The 23,859-nt window shown below is 43.7% G+C and overlaps 7 protein-coding genes across 7 annotated transcripts; 4 read left to right on the top strand and 3 right to left on the bottom strand.

Moving 5' to 3' along the window:
* Positions 1–1,311: 1,311 nt before the first annotated feature.
* On the bottom strand, positions 1,312–1,844 carry K441DRAFT_647613 (YjgF-like protein). The gene is made up of 2 exons (XM_067646867.1): positions 1,619–1,844; positions 1,312–1,556 (listed from the first exon to the last, which is right to left on the bottom strand). Exons 1-2 carry the CDS (start codon positions 1,787–1,789, stop codon positions 1,425–1,427), a joined length of 303 nt encoding a protein of 100 aa, XP_067497498.1. The 5' UTR covers positions 1,790–1,844; the 3' UTR covers positions 1,312–1,424.
* A 4,681-nt stretch (positions 1,845–6,525) lies between these two features.
* Positions 6,526–8,639, bottom strand: K441DRAFT_647612 (AMP-binding enzyme). Its single transcript, XM_067646866.1, has 4 exons — positions 7,890–8,639; positions 7,715–7,780; positions 7,500–7,654; positions 6,526–7,438 (listed from the first exon to the last, which is right to left on the bottom strand). The coding sequence occupies exons 1-4, from the start codon at positions 8,450–8,452 to the stop codon at positions 6,543–6,545; spliced, it is 1,680 nt and encodes a 559-aa protein (XP_067497497.1). The 5' UTR covers positions 8,453–8,639; the 3' UTR covers positions 6,526–6,542.
* Positions 8,640–9,829: 1,190 nt separating this feature from the next.
* K441DRAFT_740172 (uncharacterized protein) lies at positions 9,830–10,276 on the top strand (the record flags this gene model as incomplete). Its single annotated transcript, XM_067654365.1, has 1 exon — positions 9,830–10,276. A coding segment is annotated over one exon (447 nt), but the record flags the coding sequence as incomplete, so codon positions are not given.
* Positions 10,277–12,754: 2,478 nt separating this feature from the next.
* K441DRAFT_700899 (ClpP/crotonase) lies at positions 12,755–13,318 on the top strand (the record flags this gene model as incomplete). The annotated part of the gene is made up of 1 exon (XM_067653293.1): positions 12,755–13,318. One exon carries the CDS (start codon positions 12,755–12,757, stop codon positions 13,316–13,318), a length of 564 nt encoding a protein of 187 aa, XP_067497495.1.
* A 1,777-nt stretch (positions 13,319–15,095) lies between these two features.
* K441DRAFT_647607 (enoyl-CoA hydratase/isomerase) lies at positions 15,096–16,331 on the top strand. The gene has a single exon (XM_067646865.1). The coding sequence runs from the start codon at positions 15,475–15,477 to the stop codon at positions 16,303–16,305; it is 831 nt and encodes a 276-aa protein (XP_067497494.1). The 5' UTR covers positions 15,096–15,474; the 3' UTR covers positions 16,306–16,331.
* Positions 16,332–17,782: 1,451 nt separating this feature from the next.
* K441DRAFT_622121 (fungal trichothecene efflux pump) lies at positions 17,783–19,790 on the top strand (the record flags this gene model as incomplete). The annotated part of the gene is made up of 4 exons (XM_067645997.1): positions 17,783–17,947; positions 18,002–18,643; positions 18,691–18,960; positions 19,021–19,790. The coding sequence occupies 4 exons, from the start codon at positions 17,783–17,785 to the stop codon at positions 19,705–19,707; spliced, it is 1,764 nt and encodes a 587-aa protein (XP_067497493.1). The 3' UTR covers positions 19,708–19,790.
* Positions 19,791–21,535: 1,745 nt separating this feature from the next.
* K441DRAFT_669961 (uncharacterized protein) lies at positions 21,536–22,840 on the bottom strand. The gene has a single exon (XM_067650208.1). The coding sequence runs from the start codon at positions 22,826–22,828 to the stop codon at positions 21,674–21,676; it is 1,155 nt and encodes a 384-aa protein (XP_067497492.1). The 5' UTR covers positions 22,829–22,840; the 3' UTR covers positions 21,536–21,673.
* Between the last annotated feature and the right edge of the window lie 1,019 nt (positions 22,841–23,859).

Raw genomic sequence — 23,859 nt, 5'->3', positions numbered from 1 at the left:
CCTTATATATATTAATACTACGCGACGTTACCTCACTAAAAACCACTACTACGCATTCTGCCCTTGGAAGAAGACTGTAAGATTACGGTGGGCCTAAATATATAGAGATTTGGAGTTAAGCGACTGGGCTTTAGTTAGCTTTTCTAATAAATTAACGTTAAAGCTTAGAATTAATATAAGCCCCCCCTAGGTATGTTATAAAATAGGTAAAGCCTATAAGTTAAAGAACCTTAAGCCTATATTTAAATTAGAAAGGAGCTCCGTAGGTATTTAGGGCGAGATCTTACTTAAATTTAAAGGAGGATTTATAATATTAAAAAAAGGAGCACGGATAAACTTTTATAGGTATATTAACGAGATCCCAACACCCTATATAGCCCCTTTCTACGCCAAAAAAAACACTTAAATACGGTAATGCTGTTTTTATATAGGCTAGGGCTGGGTACCATACGTTAAAGACTGTTACGGCTCATACAAATGCCTCTAAACCGAAGCTTGTAGAATGCTATATTACAAAGATACTAAGCTGAGGAGCAGAAGGAGGTCGAGGAAAGGACAGGTCTATATACACGAGCCAAGTCTCCAAGCGAGCCCCTGACTAGGCTGCATGTAGACGTCGCAGGGGCAGTGCCCCAGCGCCGTCACAAAGACTACTTTACAGCACCTTAAAGATCTTAAAATATAAGTGCTCCCTTAGCCTATGTAGTCGCCCAATTTAAATCCTATTAAGCATCTTTGGAGGATTATAAAGCTTTAGATATCTAAGAGGCGCCACTTAATTAATAATCTATAAGAGATGGAGGCCGTACTATAAGAAGAACAGGATAAATTAACCCCTACCAATTGGAGGGCGTGTATTAAGAGTATCCCTTAGCACGTCAATTCGGGTCCAACTGTTATCGATAAGATCCAGCCAATCAATTGACCTGCATTTAACGCCCGTACTCAGGAATACGAAGCTTTTGATAGAGGCCAAACTTCATAGTATTTTAATATATAAGCTTATTCTTTGAAGTTGAGTCGCTCAATATGAGGTTGCTAGCACTTATCCTTTTTGCAGAAATTCTAGCACGATTAGAAGGCATTGCGGTAGGTATTTGATTGCTAAAATCTATATAGATGTGCGTTGTTTTGAAAACGGTGTTCCCGCACGGACCACTTACTCGTTGGACCCTGACGTGCTAAGGGATAAGGAGGCGTTGCGAATTAGTAATTAAAGCCAAGGGAGGCCTAATTAAGCATTAGGGCTCTACTACACTAAAATATTCTCTAGATACGAATCTATTATATATTTAAATTGCTTTAGGATTGCTTGCTAATTGCTTATAGAGTTCTCTGTCAAAATAGGTAGGGTAGACGTTATCAATTGGCGTTTTTAGCTTCAGCTAATGACTTTCTGTAGATAACTGTACATAATTGGTAAATTATTCGAGATAAGTCCCATCCATTGCGCCGAAGTCTCCCATAGAGGTTAGGTAGACGTTCGCTTTGACTATGCTCTGCAGACTGCTACCTGCGTCCTCTAGCACGCCCGAGAGGTTGCGCATAATTTGTCTCTGACTCGCATGAGTTATTTTTTGCATAATCTGATGGAGCGGTACTAAGGACCTCCGCTTACCGTTCTGTCTTTTACGCTGCTCTCGACTATCTTGAGCGTCTTTGGATCCATGCCAATGTTGCCCGAACAATAAACTACCCCATTAGATTTTACGTCGGCGGAAAAGGGCATAGGATTGAAGGGCATCGGAGTTTTGTCAGTCACGACGACCTCCTTTTTAGGTGCGGACATTGTGTAGATGTTGAGAATATGAAAGTTGTTTGAGGGTTGAAAGTGCAAAGGTAATCTGTAACCGACTACCGGTACTAATACCCTACTATTGTGGTTTGCAAAAGTGTTGCGAAAATCAAAATTAAGCGAGCCCCCCGCCCGCATACACTCGTTTTATAAAAACGCTTTTACAACCACCAAAAATAAGTCTTATTTTATAAAATTAGTATATAGAACTATAAAGTAGGTATTGACCTATAATTTTAAATATATAGCAGCTTAGTAGATAGTGTGGTTGTAGAATTGTAGGTGGTAGAGCGCTAGGTTAAGCACCCTCCCCTTACTAAAACAATATACCCTATATAACCCTACTAATTTAGCTCTATATTTTATAAATAAAGGCATGTTTTATAGCTCTGTTTTAGGGCTATAAAATAAGCTCTTATTTATATAATTTAGGGCTATTTTAGTAAAGTTATAGGGGGTGCCTATTTTTGGGGGTAACGTGCTTTATCACTCATCCGCCAAAATCAGTCATCCGCCAGCCCCAAAAACCACCAAAAATTGGAAAAACTGCGCCTTGATATCTTAACAACGGCTTAATAATAAATTCTGAAAATTTGTAATTAGCCTTTTATACCTATTTTAAACCTTCTATTAGATTTAAAAAGTAATCTATTAAGTAGCTCTAGAGATATCGCAATTTAGCTTAAAATTGGGGGCCAAAACCTAATATCTTAATAACGGCTAGGCTTATTACGCTAGAATTTTATTAAGTGTCTTAAAATAGGCATAAAAGGCTAATTATAAAATTTCAGAATTTATTATTAAGCCGTTGTTGAGATATCAAGGTGCAGTTTTTCCAATTTTTGGTGGTTTTTGGGGCTGGCGGATGACTGATTTTGGCGGATGACTGATAAAGCACGTTAGAGAAGTTTTCCAGCTATTATAAATACCCTATGTAATTCCACTAATACTGTTTCAATATATATAAATAAGGGCTTATTTTATAGCCCTATAATAGGGCTATATAATATGCTTATATTTTATAAATTATAGAGCTATATTAGTAGGGCTATATGGGGTATATTATTTTAGTAAGGGGGAGGTACCTAGCCCAACGCTTTACCACCTAAAATTCTATAACCACACTATCTACTAAGCCGCTATATATTTAAAATTATAAAGCAGTATCTATTTTATAGTTCTATTTACTAGTTTTATAAAATAAGACTTATTTTTAGTGGTTATAGAAGCACACTCACTAAAAGTCGATGTTGCGTGTGCGTGGCTCGCTTAATTTAATTTTCGCAACACTTTTGCAAACCACAATAAAACACGACCCTGTCTCGACTGCGTATCACCCTGTTTTAGCTGCGCATTGGTATCCCCTTTTATCTTATTCCTTACACCTTCCTTATATATTTATACCACTTGATTTCTATAGATTTATAATAAAGTCGCTTATTTAATTCTCCTATACTATAAAGCTTATAGTTATAAGCCCGGATCGCACTATCTGCTAAGCAATTAATCTACTACCTTATTTAAGAAGTTACTACTTCTACCACCTTTATAAGTGTCTTAAGCTTTTTTATTTACCAAACAGACGGACGATTGAACATTAATTAAGTTGAATATTAATTATATTAAACATCGATTAAACCGAACCCAACTAACCGTATAACCCTAACCGTATAACTAACCGACCGACAAACGGACGAATTAAATTAAAGCTTTAGAACGTTAAAATAAGGTTTTCGCTAAGACACTAATTAGACCCTACTTAACCCTATAAATTCTAAAAATAACAACTATAAACAAATTAAAAGTTAACCTTATCCTCAACCAGCTATCTAATTGGATTTAATAGTTCTTTATTATTTAAAACACTGCTAAAACTAATAGGGTATGGCAGTACGTTAACCTATCTAAAAATAAAAGTAAGCTTCTAAAGCTGGAACCACCAAATTAACTATTACTAAAAGACGTACTACCTACGGCTATATTAATAGCCCAGCTAGACTAAAACCAATTTACTATTTATAGTTAGCTCTATACTAAATATAAAGACGATCTCCGTATATATAAGAAGCGAGAATAGGCTATAAACGGTATTAGTAACTACATCGTTCGCTTTACATTAGTAGCCTACCTTCCCCTTATTAACGGCCTCGAAACGGTATACAAACGGCTTTAAGTATTAAAGACTACACTAGCCCCTACTACCTTAGGTTAAAAGTATAACGTCCTTATCTAATATACGGCTTTAAAAGCCTATAATACGAACCAGAGTATTAAAAAATGGTTAAATAGCTAGCGGAACGTCTATAAGCTTATAAAACAATTAGAGCTACCGGACATACAGGGATTTAGACCACACTATAACTTTATTTAAGCAATTAAGCCTATCTCTTCTAGCTTTATAGGAGCTCTAAAAGTAGACCTTATTCGTAAAAAACGGAAGGATAAAGACGCCCCATTTATTATTGACCTAATTAAGGAATTTAAGGAACACTACCACATGTAGTAAGTATCTCCTACTACTACTGCCAATTACTCTGCATTTGCAACCCTATAAAGTAATTTAGATTCTAATTCTAATTCCAAACCGTATAAGAAATGTATATGCGGACTCCAGCAACTGCTACTATATTGCCGAGTAGAAGCGCCCTTAAGGATAGAAACTAAACCTAGATATATAAAAGCAAATAGATAAAATAATCTTATCTATACCTTAGGTTAAAGATATAGTTAATTAAATCTAGGGAAATATAAAAGAAGAACTAGAAGTAGAGAATACAGAATTTATAATTAATTTTAATTTTAAAGTAACCCTAGCTTCTATAACACCGACTCATAATACTGCTATATTTAGCACTAGTTAAATTCTATTTAAATTCCGTAAGCACGTTAATATAATTAAGCAGCTTCCAAAGCACGTTAATGTAATTAAGCAGCTTTTAAACACCATTACCCTGTCCTTTTACCACTCCAAATTGGATTTAAATTTCCTATTTTTGGTACAGTTTCTACCTTTATTTATTTTCTATAGCTTTAACTACACCGTTAAATCTGGGGGGGTGTGTAACCGATTACCGGTACTAATACCCTACTAAAACACGACCCTGTCTCGACTGCGTATTACCCTGTTTTAGCTACGCATTGGTATCCCCTTTCATCTTATTTCTTACACCTTCCTCATGTATTTATACCACTTGATTTCTATAGATTTACAATACAGCGCCCCGCAGAGCACTTCGTAGTCCTACCAGTTAACTTAGGACAATCTTGAAGATATTATATTTTAACACTTTGATTTTCGCGATTTGGGTGTAAACAAGTCAAACACACGTGATATTCTAACTTGAAGTGGAAGGATCTAAGCCTGTTTCGGGGGGGGGGTGTGCGATTAGTAGTGGCCTTGATTTAATTCAAGTTATTCTGGAGAATGGCGCTGCCAAAGTCGGTTCTAAGCTTCCTGCCCAACTCCGCGCCGTCTCCTCGTGTATTCCTGACCTCACCTTCTCTGACCTTGAAGAAGAGGTCAGACAGTATCACCTCTACGATGCCCTCGCACACCTCCCCGAGTCCTATCGCTCCGCCAATCCCGATTTGAGATTCATGAGAGATTCATGAGAAGATCAAGCACCTGAGACATACGGGCGAACCATTGAGCAAGAGTAGTAATGGTTGGAAGTAGAATAAATCTAAGTTCCTCCCCATGATGGAGTGGTGTGGGATATGCACCACCGCAAAAAGTAGTTTGTTCTTATCGAGCTCGATACATATATTGTTTGGGACAACCTGTTTCGGTGACTATTACACTAAGACGCTGACCAAGCACTTTACATGGGTTCGCCGGTCTGGCCCAAGAACAGACCTGTTTTCGTGTATGGAGGGAATGGGATTATCCTCCCGCGAGGCATGCTTCAGATATTGACCCCCCAAAGTCAGAAAATAAGGATTGATGGTCCGCCTGGGAGTCATCAATTTGGCTAAGATTTGAGAGAAGACTGCTGCGGAGGCGAAGTGTTGGCAAAGGTGCTGAAGAAATACGGAGTTACTCTAAAGGGCTACTGGCCGATGATAAACGGAGAGAAAGTGACCACGGTTCGGTTCGGACAAAAAGAGCAATGGTGTGAATCTGTCATTACCCTTCATCATCTGGGCGAGAAGGATTTGGATGATATGTGGCATTGGGAAATGAAGAGACATGATTCATTGGTATGACCTCTCTTATTTTGAATCAAACCCACAACCAGGCAAGTTGATGCAGCTTATTAAAGATTTTTTTTTAGAAGCCGCTACTATTCGAAGAGCTGTTCCTGTACATTGAGCCTTCATTAGCTCCGCAGCTTTCCAACTGGACAAACCTGTCTGAAGGTATAAGAACCACCTCTCCAGACCTTCCTGGCCAATCACTAGAAGAATGTGCAAGAGCCTGCAGAGACGGAAAGAAATGTTATCAATATCAGTATCACAAAGATACTTGCAATCTCTCGTGTACGTCCCATTTCAGCTACAGCTAACGGCTTGACTATACTTCCGACCGGGAATTGGTTTCGGGGTGGGTTTTGGAGAGGATTAAGGACTTCAAGAAGCGCAATTCGCCTTGTGGTAATGCACGATGGGCTCATTCCAACCCATGAATGACTACGCCAGAATCTATGGACGCACTAGCAATAGAACTTACTCGCATGCCTGCTCGAGACCGGCATTCAGACATGGCATACGCGCGATGAATCAAGGGTATGCAATTCTTTTCTATTCGCTATAGTTTTACTCTCCTGTCATCTCTATCTAATGAGCTTAAGCCCGATCTTTGGTCTTTCAGCTGTTTCCTCAGTATTTTCCCCGTCGGATTCTTTGGAAGAGCCTTAACTTCCCAAACACCACCCCTCAACTTTTTGTAACCACTCACTCGTGCGTCGATCGCTCCATGGATTTCCTTCAAAGCGTTCTTTCTATCCCGCTCGTCTACTAAATGTTGCTTTAGGATAACGTATGCTGTTGGCAACTCTGTAAGCTGGCTCTCATCCCACCATGGGCCTACTCCGGCTTCAACCACACACGGATGGGAGTTCAGATATCCCTCCAATTCCGTTGGACTGACTTGGAATCCCTTATACTTTATCAGCTCTTTCGTCCGTCCCACAACTGCAATCACTCCATCCTTTGAAATGGTGCATATATCACCGGTATTATACCATCCATCCCGAGGAAAGGCGGATTTGTTTGCCTCTGGATTAAACGCATACCCTCTCGTGATGTTTGGACCCCTCAGCCATAATTCGCCGGGCCCGCCCTCTGGGGCGTCCTCTTTGCCATCGTTAATTCGCAGCACTGCTTCTATATTTGGAACGAAGTGCCCGACTACGCCCTCGGGCAACTTATCACTCGCTCGTTGGTACGCAATGTAGCCGGCACCCTCCGTCATACCGTACACTTGGTTGAGTCTCCATGGCGCTTTACTCATGAGCCGATCCATGATATCCTTCTTGAAAGGCGGACTGCCAACATTGAGTACCTCTGCGTTTGAGAAATCATATCTCTTTGTAATATCGGTATTTGCAAAGGATAGGACTACGGAAGGCACGCCTTGGAAGGATGTCGCTTTATTCGAATCGACCAGCTGTCCGAAAGTTTCGAGGTCGTATGAGGGCATTGCTATACGGGAGTCTGCATCAGTGTACTACACAGAAAATAGGACATGCTCTAGTCAACTCACCGTGATGCATCATGCCCATGAAGGGCCCCAAGAATAATGGCATGGTAGTGTTTGCGATATGTGCGTAAGGCGTGAATGCGACGACGCGAGTGCCGCGGTTGAGTTGAGTTGCGTCGTGCGCGCGCATTTGGTAAACATTCGAAACGAAATTGTAGCTTCAGCCGTTCATCAGCATCTGCACCGGAATATTTACGAGAACCTTTCACATAACGCACTGGGTGAGTTCGACGCCTTTTGGTTTGCCGGTTGTTCCAGATGAGAGATGTACTGTTGCGAGCCGGCTGTCAAGAGGTTAGCTGGAACATGTAATATTTCACGCTTTCAGCCAGATGCGTAGTAAATCATAAGTAGGTACTAAGAAATCAAAACACGTAAAGAGAGGAATCTAACCTTTTGGTGTCGTGGTAATGAGGAATTGCTAATTTTTGAGATAGAAGAAAGTCGTCTGGAAAGTGTGCATATCCTTCAGCCCTTTCGATGACGGTGATTATATTGGGCCCATCCCACGCCACTCCACCATCTTTTAGCTCACTGGCCGCAATGCCAGCACCCTCAAGAACTTTAGGTAGCACGGGGCCGTATACGATCACAAAATCCGGCCTCGTCACCGAGAAGGCGTGGCCTATTTCCTCGGCTTTAATGGCATGGTTAATTGGGCAGGCCACACCACCCACCCAAAGCACTGCATGCACGACTTCTAAGTATTCAACTGAATTGGGGAGAATAACAGCCCAGCGGCTGCCATCTCGCGGGTTGTAGGAAGTTTTGAGACCGTTTGCTATTCGTCCAGCGCGCTCTCTGAGCTCTCCAATAGTGAGACTTCGATTTGTGAGATTGTCCTTGGCAATAAGGTGAGAGGGATGCAGGTCTGGCTCCCCGCTGCTATGGAGGAGTTCAGTGAGGTTGAGGTCCTGAGGTATGGAAATGGTAGTGCTGGATTTGTATATGCGCATGATGTAGGGCTCGATTCGTATAGTGAGCTCGGGAGAGAGTATGAGATAATTCAAGTTTATCAAGGCTGCGCCCTAGTGGGTCTTTTTCCAGAGGCGATGTTGAGCGTGTTGACTGGGAAGGAGGTTTGACGTCACGAAACTTTACGCTGACCACTCATCATCCTAGAAAGGGTCCTGGTGAGGATAGGGATGATAGAGAGCAGCAAGAAATCGAGTTTTGTCGTAGCTGCAGGACAAGTGCGCTTCTTTACCTCAATGGACGAGCTTGATAGCTATAGCTATAGGTGAACTCTAGCTTCTCAGCCGGAGAACGCGTTCTCCGAGACAATTTCCATTCTTGACTGGTGTTAATGCCGGGGCTGCTCTTCTAAGCACTTGCGGCTATTTGATTTGCCAAAAGAGATATTTCCCATCAAGCCCCACATAGCTACCCCGCGAACATGATTCAAGCTCCGGGTAAAATCCTTAGGCTAATGTAGTACCCCACCAAACCCCATAAGGTCCCTGGGCGCTAATAAATCATTGCTCGGATCCACACCAAAATACCGGGACGTTCAGCAACCGTTAGGAAAATGATCGCCTGTTTGCTTGCGGCTCGAGGGTTCTGCAAGCATCCCATCTCAGCATTCGTCTCGCGTGGTACCTTGTGGATAGATTCTTGAATTTGCTAACTGCTTCAGTGCCTCAGCAAAAACTTATCTTGACTCCATTGAGTAAAACTGATCAGGCACACTGCAGCTCCATCGGACGCTCATCATTCACTACAATGACAACCGGACGAACCAAAAATCTCGTTCCAGACTAGATTGAAAATCCCTATCCACATGTTAAGCACAGTCTAGTCCAGAGTTGGTAACAAGCAAGCTGGCTTGCTAGCTTGGCTTGCTTGCTTACTTACTAATCAAGCAAGCCAGCAAGCTGAAAAGCCTATTTTGGGCAAGCAAGCAAGCCGAATAAGGCTCAGCTTGCTTGCTTGCTTGCCCGCTTGATAGGAAATATATATATAAGTTTTGGCCGAGACTTAAATCTGGTGATACACTTTTGGTATTGAGTTTGATGATTTCGCATACAAATATGCTCCGTTTAATTATTTTTCCGCGCTGAGCTTTCTCACGCGTTAAGTCGCGATCTATAATCAAGGAGATCTTTCTACTGCACCCCCCCCAATACTACCAAACTAGTAGCTATCTACTAGATCTACTATCAGCTATGCCTTATGATCTTACCGAAGCCAACCTAAACGCGATAGCCACTCCGACGCCTACAATCACTCTTTCCAAAGCTGTCGCTCCAGATGCATCCCCCTCGCTTTCAGATAATGATAATTTTGAGACAAATTATGATGGAATTGACTAGCAACAACTCGGCCGATATTAGAAGCCGTTTAGAGCCTTAGAAAGGAACGCAAGCTTTATCTATAAGTATAGATATCGGCTTCAACATCGCACCACCAAGCGACTATACTGGGAATGCAAGTATTGCCATNAGCATGCTCTACCTGGTGGCCGATTNGATATCACCTCTGCCACTTCTTCTNCGTCCCAACACCTTGCAGAAGAAAGGAAAGGCCACGGCTANAATAAACATGGCGCAATTGAATTTGATAAGAAGCGGAAAGCAACTGTCCTTAAAGTACTTAGTAAAAAATATAAGATCTCTNAAGGCCTTACAAATNACCTCATTAGCGGCTTTAATAAAACGACCTTCCAGCAAGCCGTAATTGAGTGGATTANNAATAATAATCATCCTCTACAAGAGGTCGAAACACCTTCCTTCCGTGTTATAATAGCCGCCGCCAATCCTAACGCCGAGAAGTGGATTTGGAAAAGCCACTGATTGGTTCGGCTTCATATAATGCAGGACTACGAGGCCTATTAGCCAGCCGTAATCAACGAGCTTGCGTGCGCCCGTTCAAAGCTTCATTTCTTATTTAACGGCTGGACTACACGCAGTGGTAAACATTCTCTTACCAGCGTATGTGTTCACCACCTTAATCGTAAAGGCAGAGTCGTTAACTACTTAATCGCTCTACCAGAGTTACTCAGCCGTTATACAGGAATCAACTACGCAGAAGTAATTAGCAACGTCCTTACCTATTTTAACGTTAGTAAAGAGAGGCTTAGCTATTTTATTACTGATAACGCCGCTAATAATGGCACTTATATAGATCATCTATCTACCGAACTTAACTTTAAGAAGGAGGATTGTTGGATTTGATGCGCAGCTTATACGCTTAATCTAGCAGCCCAGTTAATTTTATTTGGAAAAGATAAAGACGCGTATAAGAATGAGGATTTAAATATACCAGTACGTTAATTAATAAATCTTAGCTTCCTATTCCCTCACTAACCTCTACTAAGCAGGACGAAGAACGCTTCCTTGAAGAATGGCGAAGGGAAGGCCCCCTTGGTGTTCTTATTAACATCCTCAATTCTATTAATACACCTCAGCTTCATCAAATCTTTGAGAATTATCAGCGAGAGGAGTAGAGCGATCCACCAGAAGCCGGCTTTAAAATTCTTGAAGTAGTCAAGCCAGTTAAAACTAGGTGGAATAGTTATCACGACGCCTTTGCCCGAGCTGTCCTCCTTCGTGGCCTAATCGATTCAATCGCACAATATATAATCACAAAGTATGAGAAGGAAGTAGCTCCTCTAGTAGCTAAAGGGAAGCCGGTACCTCCACCTCCTCCAGTCATCGCAGGTGGAGCTTTAACCTCTTACAATTGGGACGTTATCATCAACTACATCGACATCCTATTACTAATTCGCGAAGCCACTAAGATACTTAAAGCCAGAGGCAAGTCGGGCCTACACGGAGCAATTTGGGAGGTTATTCCTACGCTTAATTAGCTGCTAAAGCTCTTTAAGGAAAAGAAGGCTCGAGTAGGTGAAGCAACAATGGAAGACTATCCAGATCAAGAAGCAATTGAGGATCACTACGCAATTAACCTCAATCGTGGTTGGTTAAAGCTTCAGAAGTATTTTAAGAAGCTTAATGAGACTCCTGTCTACTATACAGCCGTCCTACTTCATCCTCTCTACAAACACTTCTGCAAATATGCATAGGCAGATCACCTAGATTGGCTAATTAAAAACGACACAGCTTTCCTTAAGCTTTGGCTTTAATATAAAGCTCAACCAGATCCTCTAATTACACCATCAAATCAGCCGCAGAAACGGGCACACGCAGCGTTAGGTAGAGACGACTACATTCGCGCCAATACTCGTGGCTCTCAGGGCCTTATCGACGTCGACGAATATGAGGCTTGGAAGGCTTAAGAGCCTCTTAACGACGACCACCCGCTCGCGAACGATCCTATATTATATTAGTGGCAGGAGCGATCAACTCGGCCAAAGCTCTCAAGGATGGCTCTTAATATATTGACTATACCAGCTACAAGCGACGACTGCGAACGAGCGTTCAGTAAAGCTGGTGATCTTTTAGAGCCGCGTCGATCAAGGCTCCGCCCTGATATTATTGCTGCTCTACAGTGCAATCGCAGCTACAAAAAGATGGGCTTTAAAAGGTCTAGTAGAAGTAGTAAGTTCGCCATAATCTATATAGGAAATAGCTGANATCTAGGTGCTTTAGNAATAGAGTCCTTATTNTNAAAACCAAAGCCTCCCTNNAAACCTCCCTCGAAACCTCCCTNAAAGCCTTCCTCAACACCACGCCAAGCCTCGTGATAGCTACNACTGCGCAAATACACTANATAATTACTACAAGTTATGGCTGCGGAGGAGCTTTNGGGCGGCTTACGGCCTAAATTTTGTATACTACACCAAATTTCTATATAAAATCAATCAAGCGGGNAAGCAAGCAAGCAAGCTGACGATTTATTTCAAACAAGCCAAGCAAGCGAGCTCAAGGTGTCAAAAATTGCAAGCAAGCAAGCTGAGGCTGCCCAGCTTGGCTTGCTTGCTTATTACCAACTCTGGTCTAGTCTCGTTCCCTGCAAAACACATCCTGCTCGTGACCATCAGTCGCGAGAAATACATGAACTGCCTACCCGTTGGGGCCACCGTTGAGCTCGGCGCTATGATGCCGAACCTGAGTTGCGGTGCGCTGTCTTCACTGGGGTGAGTTTATTCTTGAATTGGAGCTTCCAGTGTTAAAAGAAACAAGCTAACCTAGATTCGAGGAGCAATTAAGCAGGAAAGAAAGCTTTTTGTGCCGGAATGGATCTCAAGTAATGCCTTGATATTATTCATACCAACGAAGCCGCGCACGATTATCCTCATGGCGGATTTGCAGGTATGAGCAATCGGACGGGCAAGAAGCCGATCGTTGTTGCTTGTGATGGACATGCGCATGGTATTCCCCAAACGAAGATCCTTATCCGATCATTTCCTCTCCACCTCGCGTAATGGGAAGGTTTGGCTGACATTTTTGATGCAAGGCGGTGGCCTCGAAGCTATCCTCAACGCAGACGTCATCTTCGCATCCCCAAACAGCACCTTCGCCCTCCCTGAAGTCCTCCACAGCGTCTCTGCCCTCGCCGGTGCCCTCCCACGCGCTATGCTTCTATTCGGCAATCACAGAACCATGGATCTGATCCTTACAGGCCGGCGAATGTCGGTGGAAGAAGCGCTGAATTGGGGTTTAGTTAAGGAGATTGTCCCGCAGGAGAAATTACTAGACCGAGCTATCGCGTATGCGGTTGAGATTGCGGAGAAGAGCCCGGATAGCGTAATCATTTCTAGACTAGCTGCAAGAGAGGCGTGGGAAACCGGTGTGAGCAGGGCGACCATGAGAGGCCAGGAGCTCTGGTCTGAGGCTATGTTACGGAGTGAAAATACAGCGGAAGGGTTGGCGGCGTATAGGGAGAAGAGAGACCCGAAATGGCTCCCCTCGTTTTTATAGAACCACCACAGAAACTAATGCTATTTGTGGGGTGTGGTACTGTAAACCGTCCCACTGGGAAGATTGCATGGGAAACGGCGCAAGTTTTGTATTGAACTACACAACCTAGGACTATAGATGACTCTTTGACGAAGCTTCTTGCTTGATCGTGGCGAAACCGTTTGACCTTGAGGTTGAGATTAGTATAGGGCTATATCTGATGTTCATAGGACTTTACTTACAACGCAACTCGCCCGTCAGACTGCACAATCGTCCGGAAAATAATCTCATCCACACCATTCTTTGAACCTACCTTCCACATCCTCATCTCCAAAGCGTCGCCTTCAGGTTATCAGCAAAACGGATATTGTCAATCGGAAGTCCGTGCACCGATTGTAAGAAAAGAATGATGACTCTGTCTATTGAATGGTGGCTCTAGAGCCTCTATATATACATAGGAAAGGTGTAGGAAATGAGAACGAGAAGGGGGTAGGGGGGTGGCAATGGAAACAAGGGGTAGGTGACCGAGTCAATGACCGAGTCAATGATTGAGTCAATGACTGAGTCAATGGGAGGTAGCTGAGTCGGTGATAAGATAACCTGATTCAGGTCGACACTACTTGTGGCAGGGTTGTTTTGGATAATGCGAATAAGCGAGCATAAAATATCCTTTATCCAATAGAAAATGCATAAAATATCACAATCGATAAGGATAAAAGTGCCCTATGCGGGGCTTTTCTACCCCAACCAAGCAGAATAGGACAGAATTCTGNAGAATTTGGCAGAATTCGGTGGACTTAGCAGAATTTGGTAGAATTTGGCAGATATTCATAAAGCTTTGCGTATGGAGGCTTTGCATGAAGCTTTGCACAAGGCTTTGCACGAGGCTCTGTATAAAGCTTTGCATGAAGCTCTACACGAAGCTCTGCGGAGGCTCTGCACGAAGCTCTGCACAAAGCTTTTATATAGAGCCTCCGTAGTAGAGCCGTCGTATGCAGAACCGTCGTACGCAGAGCCATCGTGCAGAGCTTTTGTATACAGGGCTTCGTGCAGAGCCTCCGTCGCAGAGCTTCGTGCAGAGCCTCCGTCGCAGAGCTTCGTGCAGAGCTTCGCGCAAAGCTTCGTGCAGAGCTTCGCGCAGAGCTTCGCGCAGAGCTTCGCGCAGAGCTTTATGTAGAGCTTTACGCAGAGCTTCTGCAGAGCTTTGCGCAGAGCTTTGTGCAGAGCTTTGCGCAGAGCTTTGTGCAGAGCTTCCGCAGAGCTTTGTGCAGAGCTTCGTGCGGAGCCTCTGTATACAAAGCTTCCATGCGCAAAGCCAGATGTAGAGCTATATATAGAGCCACCTACTAATATTTAAAAGAAAAGGATAATATAACTTTATTTACTAGGTTTAAATTAGTTATTTTTATATAATAATAAAGAAGAAGGCGACTGAAAGATTATTTAGGATCAGCGGCAGATGTGCCGCGGTACTTCCGAAACGCGAAAAAGGCACCAGAATACATACAAATAAAAGCCGTGCGCGCTCTTGTTGAGGTACTCGGCTATAGCACCGTATTCTATTCTTCCTAATTATCAACACCACCAAAAATCTCATTAACTTCTATATTAGGTAATTAAAGTATAATCATATAATCAATATAATCAATTAGAATCAGAGTCGGTGATTATATGATAATCAGAATCAGGTCGGTGATTATGATTATTTGATTATTGCCATCACTGACTGACTCCAGAAAGCCCCACCTTCCACCTCGCACTCTCTGGGCCGACTAATGAATTATTAGCGCCTTCGGGACCTGGCCCCGCTTCGGCTGCGGGTACATATGCCCCTGGGGGCTTGAGTCAAGCTTTATCAAAAATCCTTGATTTTCCAAGCGTTGCAGGGAGCATAGCGCAGCTCGCCGGATTTTGATATATAGCGCAATTAGCCGGTTCTTGGACACCAAATGAATCATTCCAAGCGGCTGCCCTAATAGAGTTGAAGGCATCTGACTTGTGATAGATTTTGTAGAAGTCTCGTCAAACTTTTGTGTCTCTATCAATATCACTGCCATTGAGTAAAAGTTATTTATACTTTGAGCTAGAAATCGTGAAACCTCCTCAATAACACCGATCCACCGCTCGATAACTTTCTAATTGTTTACGTTCTATTCAAGCACGCTCAGGAAGCTGCCATGGTTCCAGTATCGACTCCACCACCACCAACACCCACTTTCCTTAAGCTCTCGTATCCCGCTGACCGCGTACTCCTCATAACCATGTGCCGCGAGAAAGACCTCAATTGCCTCAACACCACCGCCCAATGGGAGCTCGACAGCGTGTGGAAATGGCTCGACGACGAGCCTAACCTATCCGTCGCCATCATCACGGGCTCCGGCAGCGCCTTCTGCGCCGGTGCCGACCTCAAGGAGTGGGACAACTCGATGGCCGCGGACGCAGACCCAAAGAACCGGATGGGCAATGCGCCCACCTTCAAGCCGTTGAGCCGGCGGCTCGGAAAGAAACCCATCATCGCTGCGGTGAATGGACTGGCCATGGGTGGGGGCACGGAGTACGTGGTGAATTGCGATCTTGTGGTCGCGGCGGATACGGCGTATTTTGGCCTCCCCGAGGTCAAGCGCGGGATTTCGCCTATTGGGGGAGCACTGCCGCGACTTATTCGGACGATAGGGTTACAGAGGGCGTCGGAGTTTGCGCTGACGGGTCGCAATATTACTGCGCAGGAGGCGTTACAATGGGGGTTAGTGAACAAGGTAGTGCCAGCAGAGGAAGTTGTCAACGAAGCCGTAAGGTTCGCCACAATGATCGCGGTGAATAGTCCAGACAGTATAATATGCACGAGAGCGGGGCTGCGGCAAGGGTGGGAAACGGCAGCAGTGGAACGAGCGGTAGACATCACGCTGGAACGAGAGTTTGCGGGGTTGCAGAAGGGAGAGAATATCTTAGAAGGCCTGAAGGCGTTCACGGAGAAGAGAGCACCTCGGTGGAAAGGAAGCCGGTTATAGTGTACAAATATTCAAGACATCCAACCTCTAGAGTTTCGCCTGACATTTCCTTGCCATTCGTGCTGGTAAGAGCCTTCGCAGTATCTCACCAGATCCTGTCTTGGGTACTGTCGAACAAAGACGATCAAGAATGAGAACCTCCCCCTGAAGTTCTACCTCTCCCTCTTTTTATTTCGGCTATTTCCGCAGTTGATTATATAGTTATATCTACGTAACATAATCAGCAGGTGCGATTATGATTAGGTTGGTTATGTTCCTATATAATACAACGTAATCGTAACTAACAAACTGATTATTGCCATCACTGCTCACAAGGACCGACGCAAAGGATATGGGCTATAGAGGTATTGGAGTTAGTGCAATGGCGCCGTAGGTTTTAACGGAGGTCCTTAAATGATGAAAATTAACTATCCATTTAGGGGAATAATCGATACTCCTATGGTTTCCAAAGCAAGAAAAATTGCTAGAGTAAGGAATGCAGCAGTAACGCTAGAAAACAACCATCCAGCCCTGAACCGAGTAGGAAAACCAATAGAGGTTGCAAACTTAGTCGCATTCTTGTTGAGACCGAGCTTGGAGGGCGCTAAACTTAAGGGGTGGTAATTTTTGTGATAGAATATAAGGAGAAAGGATTATAGCTAATAAGAATTATATAATTTTGAGATGAAGCTCGATATACGGAATGCACTGAGCGCGCCAAGGGCTTGAATTTTAGCCCTGGATCTGGACGAGAGCGGACCAGAAGTTTCATCGAGCTCTGAATGGTATGACTTGTTTGCACGAGAGGAACAGTTTAAGTGGTGTTGTCACGAGTCAGGAATTACACAATGATTTAATAGTGGCCTTACTTTGTTTTGCTGAGTGGGAGTGTGGAGTAAGAGTCCGGATTTGTCGGTTTGTGTCAGAACTCGTGTGAGTATCAAATTGAAGAGAATCTAGCTATTATGTAGGGGGGAAGGGACCCCCCCGTCGGATCCCTGAACCAGGCCCTATCTGGCGTCTAAGAGTTTGCCTACCCCGGACCCCAGTTCCCTGCCAATACCCAAAGACCCCACTAAATTGATTACGGTCGATCTGAAAATATCAGTAAAAACCGCGCAGCAACGGGAAATATCAGGCGCAAGGCTAATCGGTACAACTGTATGCGAGCTTGTAGATCGGAAAAGGTCCTCATGTCTTGGACTGTCTTGGGTGTATCTAGTTGGCTGATATTTCTTTTAAATAAAATAATTTATAGACGCAAGGCGTGTCCATTTCGAAAACTTCGTAGCTAGTGATGGAGGCAACCATAGCCTCCGGGTTCTGCGTATCGTTTCATTATAATCGCCTGCCACCCCTAACTCTTCTATCCATTCCCCTGGGTTAAAGACTTCTTAAGGAGTCGGGACGTCTTTCTTTACCACCTTCGGGGTTCCCCTCGTTCCTCTTTTCCCTCTGTCTTTCGCGAATCGAGCGCGCACAAATCATTGGTGTGACTATGTCACAACGGCATGACGAAGAGGCCGTTGGGAAGAGTGAAGTCGTCCAAGATGAGTGCTCTGCTTCTCGGGATGCAGACCAACTTTCTATCAATGAAGTTGCTCTTGGAGATAATCTACCCAAAGGTTATTATTACAGCTTGCCGTTCATTGGAACTCTTCTTGTGAGCTAATAACTCCACGGCTTTTTGGATCATGTCTCTAACTACACTGGCTAGGGCCTTTCCCTTGGACAAGTATCAGCCTACATCTTCCTCATTCTACCAACGAACGTCCTTACATACATTGATGCGGACATTGGGCCAAGCAAAAATATTGTCTGGGTGAACATTGGAAGATCTCTTGCGGAAAGTTGCATGTTCTTGATCGTTGGCCGGTTGAGTGACTTGTTCGGACGTCGATGGTTCTTTATTGGCGGAAATTGCGTAGCATTCATCGGTGTAATCGTGGGAGCCACCGCGCGGAACGTCAATGCTCTCATCGTCGCAAGCGTGGTGTACGGCCTTGGCGAATGCATCCAGCTGAGCTTCGGTGTTGCTGTTGGAGAGTTAGTGCCCAACAAGTATCGTCCTATGGTCATGTCAGTTATATTCATAACATCTGCACCGATCGCGACCTTTGGACCTAAAATTGCTCGAAGCTTTATTCAACACCCTTCCCTAGGATGGAGATGGACCTATTACCTGAACATCATTGTGGTCGGTCTTACTATCATTCTCCTGTTTTTTTTCTACCATCCGCCAACTTTTGATATGTTGCACGAACGCAAGTCAAAACGGTCGCAGATGAAGGAGTTGGATTATATTGGTATGTTCTTGTGGATCTCAGGCCTTACACTCTTCTTAATGGGCATCTCTTGGGTAGGCACACTCTCTTGCATTTTATAAATTCTACTAAACTATCTCAGGGAGGAGGGCTATACCCATGGAAGTCTGCCGCTGTTATTTGCACAATTGCGATTGGTAGTGGGCTGCTGATTCTATTCGGATTCTGGGAGGCGTTCGGAAACCAGAAATACCCTCTGATGCCTATGAAGTTCTTTCGGAACAGAGGATTTATTAGTCTCGTAGCATGCGCAACTGTTGCTTCTATGTTTTACTATAGTGCGGTCTTGCTGTGGCCTCAGCAAGTTTCTGAGATGTACACTCATGATGTTGACTATGCTGGTTGGCTCTCAGTATGTGGTTTCATCTAAGCTGCAAGTTGCTGTTTAGTTTGCTAACGCTTTACCTTTTAGTGTACTGTCTCTGCTGCTACGGCCTTGGGCGAAGTATGTGGAGGCGTCATTGTTCGTTTCTTCGGACATGCACGCTATTGGATCATATTGTCAGCCTTGGGTATGGTAGCATTTGTGTCATCTCTGGCATCTTTGACTCCTAGCACTAAAACCATGGGTATCGCTTTCACAATCATTGGACCTTTCTTCGTCGGAGTCATTGAGCTTGCTGCCCTTTCTCTCGCACCCCTCTTCTGCCACGCAGAAGATATTGGGTTATCATCTGGGATGCTGGCATCGATAAGGGCCGCAGGTGGTTCGATAGCTGTTGCTGTTTATTCAACAATTCTTACGAATCGGCTAGCAACGACGTTGCCCGCGACGGTGGGTGGAGCAGCAGTTGCGGCAGGTTTACCTGCAGCAGAGGTCCCTGCGGTGTTAGCTGCTGCCTCAAAAGGAACCCTCGCGGAGGTTCCTGGAATCACCATCGCAATCATTACCGCCGTTACTCAAGCTCTTCCGATTGCATACTCGCAAGCATTCAAGATTGTTTATCTTGCATCCCTTGGATTTGGAGGAATTGCCATTATTGGGTCTCTTCTTACAAAGGACCCTAAAAAGCATCTGACCGACAAGGTTGAGAGGAGGATGCATGGTAGAGGCATTGGTGGTAATATCAAAAAATATGACAGAGAGGTCACAGCTTAAGGCAGGCAGGAACGTCATTAGTGAGCCTTTTAGATAAGCAAATATATACAGCTATAATAATCTAAGAGGATAAGCATTAGGGTAGCGTCTACAGCTAGCAATAGAGGATTTTAGACATGTTTTTTTAAGTTAAAGTTCTAGCTTTTCTTTTAAAATAATTTTATATACCGTTTTAGCTATCGGCTAGTAGTAATATTCTAGCTCCGGTATAAACCTACTCTATATATAATACAACCTTACCGCACTACTACAATAATATTATATTTCAAATCTAATGTTCTTAAAGGTATATATAAGCTTTAATTAAGATAGTTCTTACTATCTATTACGTTTCTAAGATAGAAAAAGAGCTTATAGACGAAGCAAGTTTGGGTAAGTTATATTAAAGCTATATTAAGAATCTAATATAGCTATAGATATTACGTAAGATTGGCCGCTATAGCAGTAGAACACGCCTTCTAACTATTTAATAGAGAAATAACTACCCTTAGCTAACTCTACAGTATATTATACCTTAGAGCTAATATATATAGTATAGCTAAATATTTTGCGAATATGTAAACCCTTAACTATAAAACTTTTACTATAAGCAAATTATAGTAGAGGACTAAGAAAGAATATTGTCACGGCTCGAAGAAATGCCTCTGGATCGAAGCTTGAACGAATGCTGTATTACGAAGATACTGTGACGGCGCTGGGGCACCGCCCCTGCGACGTCTACATACAGCCTAGTCAGGGGCTCGCTTGGAGACTTGGCTCGTGTATATAGACCTGTCCTTTCCTCGACCTCTTTCTGCTCCTCAGCTTAGTATCTTCGTAATACAGCATTCTACAAGCTTCGGTTCAGAAGCAATTGTACGAGCCGTAACAGATACTAAGCTAAGGAGAAGAAGAAAAAGGATATCGTTAGAGGTAGTATATATTACAGACCTTATATCGGCGACGTTACGAGTACTTAAAGGACAGTGATCTATTTAATAATAAATTCGTCTTCAATATTAACTTTAATACGGCCTAAAATTAAAACTCAACCGGCTGCCTATATCCGACTTCTTATAAAATAGAGCGACGATATTACCATAACGTAGAGGCGATAGAGAAGATAAAGAGCTTTTACCTCGTAGTATTTTAGAGATAATAGACGTGAAGTACGTGAGTTTTGGCGGTAAGATAAGATTGCGATAAAACTAGACTAAAACTAACCGACTGCCTATATCTAACTTCTTATAAAATGAAGCTACGATATCGCCATAACGTAGAGGCGATAGAGAAGATAAATAGGTTTTACCTCGTAGTATTTTTAGAGATAATTAGACCTAGAGAAGCACGTAAGTTTTAGTAGTAAGGCAGGATTACGATAACTTCACTAAAACGACGCCCATAGGCTCTTAGACGCCTATGTCCAATATTTTATATAATATAGCGATGACGTTGTTATTCGATACAATAGATAGAGAAGCCAAAGAGCTCCTACCTCGTGGTATTTTTATAATAACTAGACGTTGCAAAAGGGTCGGGATACGGCAGTGAAGGAGTTGAATTTTGGTGTATTTTGACGCTCCGTTACCACCTCAGTGGAAAATCTCGTTGGTTAATAAGGAGCAGCACGACCGTGCACCGTGCACCGCACCAACGATCCATCGAGGGTCTGATTTATGAGATAACCTACCCAGCAGAACAGTCCGACTTATAGTCCTCCGCAAGTTTGCTGATCAACTCATTTTCACGGCTAGCGGCAACAGCGACGTCGTGATGACGCAGTAAGTTTCATTAAGATTCCAAGATTCCTTCATACACGGCGCGATATGTTGAACGGTGCAGTCAAGAAGGAGAACTCTGTCGAATTAATGTAGGCTGTTGAGCCTCAATATATACAGTCAAGTCAAATGGCCAAGACACCCCTGGTCTACACCCTTAAAGGAAACAGGACGACGATCGCAATTAGCGCGTCGTCCGACACGATACGTCATCCTTCTTTATCTTCATCTCTTCCAGGCCACAAAATCTTTCTCTGACGAACAGCGTTAATATGATTTAAGAATACGAAGCACCAAATAACAACTAGTAAGATTGTCATTGCGCTTCCGACCCAAAGTATTCCCTGGCTTTGGAATTGTGTCCCAATGTCGATCGTAGCGATAGTAAAACCGACATTGGGAAAGACAAAAGCCCACCAGGTCAGATGGAAAGACATGTTGCGTAAGCCACTAACACAACTAATCGCAGAGATACAGAAGAACCAAAACCCCAGTGCCCATAGAAAACACGCAGTAAAGAGGGCCATGGTCTGCAGCACCTCGGTTGACAGTGGGTGTGTGGAGAGGAAATTGTAGTTCGATGGAAGTGAATTTGCCATGCCGATCAATGCTAAACTGGTAAAAGCCGGTGGTCCTACTGAAATAAACATGCCTGGCCTCAAATCAATGGCTGGGAGGCCGTCGCCTATAAGCCGACCAAGGTATAGAGGGTACATGATCATGCTTACAAAGATACCCAGGCCTTGAAATGTCACACCAGCCACTATGATCGGAAGTCCTTGATCAGGAGGTTGGTCGGCGGCAAGCACGCTGGCCAACGTACCGCAAAGCATAACGGGAAAGACGGGCATAATCCAAGATGGTGTCATGGAGTGGATAGTCAAATGTTCGCCGGTGAAAAGAATGTAGTACTGGATTACTGCGACGGTGAAGGTGCACACCAAATATATCCAGAACAGAACACGTAGAACAACAGGCAGCCACGGCCCAGAGGATGGTACGCCATAAGCCTGTGTTCCCAAAAGTATCGTGGACATGGATAACCAGAAACACGGGAAAAACAAGCTTTCTGTTGGGTGGAAAAGCGAGCGGCGCAAAGCTTTCGAATCGACAAGAAATCGAGTAATAATCGCGGTAATTAGACACAAGAAGAGGATTAGATTAAAGATGAAAATGATAGTCCCAATCGTAATAAGGCCGCGAAATTTGTGAGGGGTTCTATTGAGGAGAACGGCCAAACCCCCGGTGGACATGGTAAGAGTGAACCACGCCCATGTGAAATGACGAAGCCTCCCTCTGATTCCTAGACGGCTGTCGTGCGGTGCTGAAGTGCGACGTTCTTCGTCGAGGGCAGTTGTATCCATCTTGGCGATGACTCTTGTGCAGGTTTTTGATTCAAGCATAGTTACTTGCTAGTGGGGCATAGCGACAGAAAGCCGACTAGGCTCGAACGAGCCTAGCGTAGGCTGATGTTACCACTGTGGAATAAAAGGAAACGAGTTATTAAGTTAGAGGCTCGCAAAGTGGGCGACGGAACAAAAGCAAGAAAACTTTCAATGAGGGAATTGAATGACTAATTGTTCTGCATGGAATATGCTTTGTACCTAGCGAGGCTGAAGTGATTCAAGTTGTGCCAAAAGAGTATCCTTTTTTTATGGAAGCGTTTCGATGAGACTTGTGGCTCCAAGGCAAGAACAACATCTATACGCTTTAACGAGCTAATGTTGATTTACTTAACCTTATTGATGAGCGGCAGTAGAGAGTAAAGAGTCTGTGGATACCCTGGACGCCTGAGTGGAAGGGTTGATGGCAACCAACGTGCCAACGTGACTGTCCCTGCTGAATTTGCCGAGGAAGAAAAGACTTAGCACGGCGGGCTGCACGCAATCCGATAAGGCAATAGTATTCTCCGAATAATCCAGCCAACCAGCCAGCCTTCCTTCCGCTGGTAAAATGAGTCCTACGGTTATCGATAAGAGCTAGCCAATAGAATCAATAGGATCAAAGCTCAGTGATCATACGCGTACCTAGGTACTTCTGATTCTGGTGTTCGCGCACGGTCCAACTATCTTAGGACCCTACCAGCGGAAGGGATACCCACACACGCCATTGACAAAAAAAACGAGACTGCAAATAAGCAATATCTCTACTACGGGCAGCATAGGTCTCAAAAACACTATCCCATGCGCGGTCACGAAAGGTGCTCCTTTTACCGAGCCAACCAGAGGCTCTAGATTTAATCAAGTCTTGGCAAATAAAGCTATGGATTTAATCAATTAATTATAACCCAATATTATAGTAATAAAGCTCAGATTTAATATATAATTCAACCCTATCGTGGCTTAATTCGATTTAGGTGTTCCTGTTAGCAAGGCCCATGCGCGCAGGGTTTAAT

Source organism: Cenococcum geophilum (assembly GCF_001692895.1).
Source record: "Cenococcum geophilum 1.58 unplaced genomic scaffold K441scaffold_77, whole genome shotgun sequence".
In the NCBI taxonomy this organism is placed as follows: Eukaryota; Fungi; Ascomycota; class Dothideomycetes; order Gloniales; family Gloniaceae; genus Cenococcum; species Cenococcum geophilum.
Note: the sequence above shows the minus strand (reverse complement) of the source record. Positions and strands in the feature narration are given on the sequence as shown.

Coding starts and splice junctions, on each gene's coding strand:
- K441DRAFT_647613 (XM_067646867.1), bottom strand. CDS start 1,789: ATGTCCGCACCTAAAAAGGAGGTCGTCGTGACTGACAAAACTCCGATG. Junction 1,557..1,618: donor GCAGCGTAAAAGACAGAACG/GTAAGCGGAGGT, acceptor CATGCGAGTCAG/AGACAAATTATGCGCAACCT.
- K441DRAFT_647612 (XM_067646866.1), bottom strand. CDS start 8,452: ATGCGCATATACAAATCCAGCACTACCATTTCCATACCTCAGGACCTC. Junction 7,655..7,714: donor AAAGGCGTCGAACTCACCCA/GTGCGTTATGTG, acceptor GAACGGCTGAAG/CTACAATTTCGTTTCGAATG. Junction 7,439..7,499: donor CATGGGCATGATGCATCACG/GTGAGTTGACTA, acceptor ACTCCCGTATAG/CAATGCCCTCATACGACCTC.
- K441DRAFT_647607 (XM_067646865.1), top strand. CDS start 15,475: ATGGTTCCAGTATCGACTCCACCACCACCAACACCCACTTTCCTTAAG.
- K441DRAFT_669961 (XM_067650208.1), bottom strand. CDS start 22,828: ATGGATACAACTGCCCTCGACGAAGAACGTCGCACTTCAGCACCGCAC.